The following is a 7,135-nucleotide window of genomic DNA, read 5'->3' on the forward strand; positions in this document are numbered from 1 at the left end:
CGGCCCAGCTCTGGACTACTTCACCCCCTTCCTATTCCCGCGACCATGGTCGCATCTGGCCCTGGACTTTGTCACTGGGTTGCCCGCTTCTGAGGGGAACACGGTCGTTCTGACTATCGTGGACAGATTCAGCAAGTTCGCCCACTTTGTGCCAATTGCCAAGCTTCCCTCTGCCTCGGAGACGTCCGAGATCCTGGTTAGGGAGGTTTTCAGGGTCCACGGTTTGCCCAGTGATATCGTTTCCGACCGTGGCCCTCAGTTTACCTCTGCTGTCTGGAAGTCCTTCTGTTTGGCCATTGGAGCTACAGTCAGTCTCACATCTGGTTTTCACCCCCAATCTAATGGTCAGGCGGAGAGAGCCAACCAGAAGATGGAATCCACGCTACGCTGCCTGGCCTCTTCCAACCCCACCTCCTGGGTCTCTCAGTTGCCTTGGGTTGAGTATGCCCACAATACTCTCCCTACATCGGCCACTGGGATGTCTCCCCTTCCAGTGCCTGTATGGCTACCAACCTCCCTTGTTCCCTTCTCAGGAGAAGGAGCTCTCAGTGCCTTCTGTTCAGGCCCATATTCGTTGCCACCGGACCTGGCATCGGGCCAGAAAGGCACTCCTTAGAGTTTCGGACCGGTATCAGCTCCAGGCGAATCGTCGCCGGATCCCCGCTCCCACCTACACCATCGGAGATAGGGTCTGGTTGGCCACACGGGATCTTCCTTTACGGACTGAGTCTAGGAAGTTGTTACCGAAGTTCATTGGTCCGTTTGTGGTGGAGAAGGTGATCAATCCGGTGGCAGTTCGACTCAAACTCCCGAGGACGCTCAGAGTCCATCCCACCTTTCATGTCTCCTGCCTCAAGCCGGTTTTCCTCAGTCCTCTGTTGCCTCCTCCGCCTCCTCCTCCTCCTCCTCGGATGATCGGAGGTGGTCCTGCCTACACGGTGCGACGCATCATGGATTCCAGACGGCGGGGCCGGGGTTTCCAGTATCTCGTGGACTGGGAGGGGTATGGTCCTGAAGAGAGGAGTTGGATTCCGCGGCGACAGATCCTAGATGCTGACCTCATCCGTGACTTCTACCGCCTCCATCCTGGCGCTCCGGGAGTCCGCCCGGTGGCGTTCGTCGGAGGGGGGGTACTGTAACGATCCCGGCAGTCTGAGTCGGGTCCTGTCTGTGGACTAGTTTTTCTGCTCGGGATCTCCAGTTTCCCGAGGGTTCTGGAACGCTCCGGGGAGCTCTCTTGATTTCCGCACCTGCATCCCATCAGCAATCTGCACACCTGGTCCTGATCATCACCCTTCTTAGGCTCTGGCCTAACATCCATTCCCTGCCGGATCGTTAGCCATGAACAGTAGGTTTACCAGAGTATCAGTCTTAGAGCCTAGCGTTAGTTTTGTTGTTTTTTCACCTTGTTGGTTTGTTGCTTACTTACCCCCGTTTTGTTCCATCTGCAGTCACCCGTCCGGAACCTTCATCCAACCTCTGCCTGGTGGTCGGCGGCTGCCGACCCAGGATGGGATCAACCACTGCACCCCCAACAACTAATCAACGCCGCCCGCTCTGTTCCCTGGATTATTCAGCATCACTCTTGAATTTGTAAATAAACACTCACCTTCGTTTCAACTTACCTTGTCCTGGTCTGCTTCTGGGTTCTGGCTTAGCAACTCGTGACATTTTCTGGATTTTTTTTCTTCATTTTGTCTGTCATAGTTGACGTGTACCTATGATGGAAATTACAGGCCTCTCTCATCTTTTTAAGTGGGAGAACTTGCACAATTGGTGGCTGACTAAATACTTTTTTCCCCTACTGTATGCGCTTGAGCAAGCAGGCTGCCTGCAAGCAGTGATATATTACTGCGGTTCTATTGCTTCGCGTGAGTCACAGATTCCAATCCAAGTTTAAGCTTGAACTGATATGCCTACCTTCTTATTTAGCTATTGAAAATAAAATATAATTACTGTGCGTATTATGTTAATTGCTTAAAAGCTTTAAGATAAAATATAATAGTCATAATTTCAGGGTCAAATTCAAGTGCAACCAATATCGTCCTTGAATCGTATCGACAACCACGAATCGTGATACAAATCGAATCGTTGTTAAAACGAATCGTTACACCCCTACTAAATATGTAATCGCTTTCATTAGATGTATTTTGAACCCCCCCACCAAAGAAACACTAACCACTTTCCCATGCACCAAAAAAAATAACAAAAGAATGGTGGATGAAATGTGACATTAATAATGTTTAGACTGGTGAGATCAAGAAAAGCCGTGACATCAAAGTGTTGTCATCAATATATTCAGGATGTGGGATCACTTCTAAAAGACGTAAGTTCCTTTAGCTGATGGAGGATCAAGCTTATTTCAGACTTAGAGGGAGATCCTGCCGAGTCTTAGGAGACCAAAGTGACAGAAGTAAAAAAAATCATCCCAAATCCCTACCTTTAATTACAGCTAGAAGGATAACGAAGGAGGAAGGATGGGATGAACGAATGAGAGAATGAGAGAAACGCATGGAGGAGAAGGCATTTTTTCCATCTACCTCACACTTTCCATTTCCCTCTCTTTTCCCCTTTCCCTGTTTTCAACTTAGTGTATGTAAACTTCTGACCCACTGGAATTGTGATACAGTGAATTATAAGTGAAATAATCTGTCTGTAAACAATTGTTGGAAAAATTACTTGTGTCATGCACAAAGTAGATGTCCTAACCGACTTGCCAAAACTATAGTTTTAATGACTCCAACCTAAGTGTATGTAAACTTCCGACTTCAACTGTATATGTTGTTCTCTAGAGTGCATAAAAATAACTCTGATGATTTAAGAATATGTACTTTGGATGGTGTCCATATTGATCGTGTCCCTGCTTACAAATATCTGGACATCTGGATATATGAAAAGCTGTCTTTTAAAAGCATATTGATGAGTTAGTTAAGAAGCACGAGAATAACAATGTGCAATAGAAATAGTTCCTGGCTCTCGCTAAATAGTAGCAGATTATTCAGTCGACGTTCCTATCGGTCCTAGACTATGGCGGCATCATCTATATGAACACAGCTGCCACTTCATTAAAGCCGTTAGATGCTATGCTTTATTACGGATTACAATTTTAGTACTCATCACTGCATTCTCTATCAGATATTTGGTTGGCCCTCTTTGATGTCACATAGGTTGACACATTGCTATGTTTTGATTTATAAAGCCCTTTTGCAAAAAGTCCCACTGTACCTAACATCTTTAATAAACTTTAGAAATACGAGTTACCACACCCGGCCACAGGGATGGCTAACTCTGGAAATTCCATAGGTCTCTACTGAGTTAAGAAAATCAGCTTTTAGTTTTCTTACACCTTCTTTGTGGAACAATCTTCAAAACGTTCTTAAATTTGATGTTTTGTTGCCTCTAGGGCAATTCAGAAAGCTGATTGAGGACTATACTACTGATGAATTTCCTTTTGCTTGCATTTTGTATTCATATTTTCATGTGTGTATTTTATGTAATTTATGTAATTCAGGGCTCATCTATCAAATAGACCTTGGTCTCAGAATGTCTCCCTGACAAAATAAAGGTTAAATAAAATGTGGGACGCAGCCTAAAGGATGTCCCTGAACAGCATATCAGTTGGTACAATATGTGTTTCCTATGGGGTTTATCATTTAATTCCTATGGCCTTTCACAGCAACAGCCTAGGAGCCTAGAATCAGGTCAGTGAAAGGTGAGAATAGCAGTACCTCCTCCTCTTTCAGATCAACTCAACCACATCATATACCCATGGTACAGATGTAAACAGCGAAAGGCCAACTAATTTCAAACCAGATCCCCTGACTAGTAGGTGAGCAACATTGTTTGTGTCTCTTTTCCGATGTGTACCCTTTCCATTTCTTTGATTCAAGCAATGTGATAAAGTGAAATCGATTAGATCCTAGCTGCATTCAAAGACAAAAGGAAGCAGTTATCTCTAAGAATGTCGCGCACACCTCCTCGATCAGGCAGGGACACACTGTACCGTACTGTACGGGTCCCGATTCCCACCTCTTCACCAAGAGGAGTCTGGGCAATGGAAGTGTTCCGCCAGCCGAGGGAACACAGCAAGGTTAATTGGAGCCACTTGTTTCAGCGCGGCGACACATAAAACCACACACACACACACACACACACAGGTAATTGAGGTCCACAGGCGCCCGGCCTGCCTGTTGGATCGGAAACGTTGCTCTCTTAACCAGCTCAGCTCACCGTGACAATCAGAGACGTCTACTGCTGAGCTACAGAAAAAAGGAGGGAAAGAAAAGGGGGAAGAAAATACAAATGTTTAAGAGCAGGAAAGAAAATAAGTGTTAAAGAGGGGGATGATTGTGTTCAAGAGCTGGGGCTTGATAGACAGATAAGAAAAGAAAAGCCAACAAGTATTAAGCTTTATTACCTCAAATAAGCATATATGAGCCTTTATAATGTCTTATTATGATCCAATTCCTAGGCTGGTCCTGAAATATTCTGAGAGCCAGTAAAGCCATTCTGTATAGTAGGTTATAGTAAACCTCTATCCTATACAGGATGCACTGTCTGTCCTATACAGTGGCTTGCAAAAGAATTCACCCCCCTTGGCATTTTTCCTATTTTGTTGCCTTACAACCTGTAATAAAAATTTATTTTTGGGGGGTTTGTATCATTTGATTTACACAACATGCCTACCACTTTGAAGATGCAAAATAAAAATGTTTGTTAAACAAACAAGAAATAAGACCAAAAAATAAAAATAAAAACTTGAGCGTGCATAACTTTTCAATACTTTGTAGCAATTACAGCTGCAAGTCTCTTGGGGTATGTCTCTATAAGCTTGGCACATTATTGCCCATTCTTCAAGGAAAAACTGCTCCAGCTCCTTCAAGTTGGTTGGGTTCCGCTGGTGTACAGCAATCTTTAAGTCATACCACAGATTCTCAATTGGATTGAGGTCTGACAACTGATTGCAAGTTGATTGCAAGGGCACTGAAAAATTAATCTGTCGTTGAGGTCAGCATAGGGGGAACTAAAGTACGACGGCAGCGTCCAATTGGAGACGATCCGAAAGATGTAGACAACCGAACAGTCTATGTGGAACTTCTGCCCAAGAAAGTAACACACGACTGGCTAGAACGAGTGTTTACCAAATGTGGAAATGTGGTTTACGTCAGCGTGCCGAGATACAAAACCACGGGACACTCCAAAGGGTTCGCCTTCGTTGAGTTTGAGACTGAAGAGGAAGCACAGAAAGCCATAGAGATGCTGAACAACCCTCCAGAGGACGCCCCCAGGAAACCTGGCATCTTCCCAAAGACCAAGAACAGGAAGCCTATCCCCAATCCACCCTCCCTGAACACCACGCTAGACGAGGAAGAGGAGAAGAAGAGGAAGAGGAGGAAGAAGAAGTCCAGGGGGAGCACCAAAGAGGATGCCCCGTCACAGGCGGAGACAACAGTGGGCGGGGCCAAAGAACAGGAAATAGAATCTGAGTCTAAGCCCTCTGACAGGAAAAGGAAATGCAAGGCCGAGGGTGCAGAGGTTGTAGCACTTGCAGGGGGCACAGATAAAGCCAAAAAGCTAGAGAAGAAGAGACGGCGGTCCCAGGCAGGGGGGAGCTCAGAGAGTGACGTCCAGGGAGACATGCCGGCCAAGCTGAGAAGGATGAGCGAGGGGGAGGAGGGAAAGGTGAAGGAGGAGGACAAGGTGATGGGGAGTGATGGGAAAGATCTGCCTGTCAAGGAGGAGAAGGAGGAAGAGGAGGAGAAGATGGACGACTCCCTGCTAAAAGCTAAGAGGAAGAGGAAGAAGAAGCACAAGGAGAGGGTGAAGATTGGTGAAGAGGTCATTCCTCTCCGGGTTCTCTCCAAGAAAGACTGGCTGAAGCTGAAGGTGGAGTATCTGACCCTGCAGAAGAGGAGCATGGGAGCTCTGAAGACGTGCCTGACCAAGTTCCACAACAAGGGGGCAGGAGGAAAAATGGAGATGGACACCAGTCTCCAACAGAAACAGACATCTGAGGAGAGTAAGAAGGCAGGTGAAAAGGAGACTCCCCCCGGGCCTCAGTTTGAGAGTGGCTGCATCGTCAGGATCACCCACACCAAACCCTTACCTGGCAGAAAAGTAATCAAGGACGCTCTCTCTGAGGTGTCCCCAGTGGTGTATGTGAACACCCTAGAGGGGGACGCCGAGGGTCACGTCCGCTTCAAGACTCCAGTTGAGGCCAAGGCCATCATTGACGCTCGCACCGAGCTGCAGAACAAACACAGCTGGCAGCTGGAGATCCTCTCTGGCGACCATGAACAAAGGTACTGGCAGAAGATCCTGGTGGACCGCCAAGCTAAGCTGAACCGGCCCAGAGACAAGAAACGAGGAACAGAGAACCTAATTTCCAAAGACGAGAAAATCATCATAGCCCGAGCCAAGGAGGCCACTAAGCACATCCGCTTCATGGAAGACTGATCAAGACTGTCAAGTTCTACTGTGCGTCCTTTTTTTTCTGAATCCTTTTCTTCCCTAAGAGTTTATTGAAATGTCGGCCATTTTGTCATTTTGTCACGAGAATTTATATCTCTAATTCAACCTAAGCTTGAATCATTACCAGGGGTTGTAAGGCTCTGGTTTTAATCATAAATTATTCAAGGTCCACAACCAGCAAGAATTATCTGTATTTTTATTCATGGGGGGCTCTGGCGCCAAAAACCCATACATACTGTTTTATACCCCTTGACACACAAAGGCACTTTGCTCCGCCCACCTTTAGGAGGCTTTCTTAAACAGTTTCCGCAGTCTCCTTCACCCTGGAATGTTTAGTCCCGCCCCCCTCTGTTAGTGGGTTGCCACTACATTATAACTCTTAACACTGTTCACACATTTATACTGTATTTGGGGTGAAATCCTTTAGTCATTATTCTTAAAATACAAATTAATCTAACAATCCACCCCTTTGACTAAATGTTTTCACATTCAGGATAAATGTATTTTACAAGCATGATTAATCTCAGAGATTACGTCAGAACTAATAAACATTTCATCCAATTGCGGTCTTTCAGGGTCCAAATCCTCGTCATCCACCAAGCCTGGAGGATCGTTTTTCACATTCCCCTGGTCAGAGTCCGGAGTCAGTCCATCTCTCATCATT

At 46.0% G+C, this 7,135-nt stretch overlaps 1 protein-coding gene across 1 annotated transcript; it reads left to right on the forward strand.

Annotated features, from left to right (window-relative positions):
- Window positions 1-4,938: 4,938 nt before the first annotated feature.
- LOC121585620 (la-related protein 7) lies at window positions 4,939-6,456 on the forward strand (the record flags this gene model as incomplete). Its single annotated transcript, XM_041901944.2, is given in 2 exon segments — window positions 4,939-5,451; window positions 5,521-6,456. Coding segments are annotated over 2 exon segments (1,449 nt in total), but the record flags the coding sequence as incomplete, so codon positions are not given.
- Between the last annotated feature and the right edge of the window lie 679 nt (window positions 6,457-7,135).

This window comes from Coregonus clupeaformis, chromosome 17 (genome assembly GCF_020615455.1).
Source record: "Coregonus clupeaformis isolate EN_2021a chromosome 17, ASM2061545v1, whole genome shotgun sequence".
Classification (NCBI taxonomy): Eukaryota; Metazoa; Chordata; class Actinopteri; order Salmoniformes; family Salmonidae; genus Coregonus; species Coregonus clupeaformis.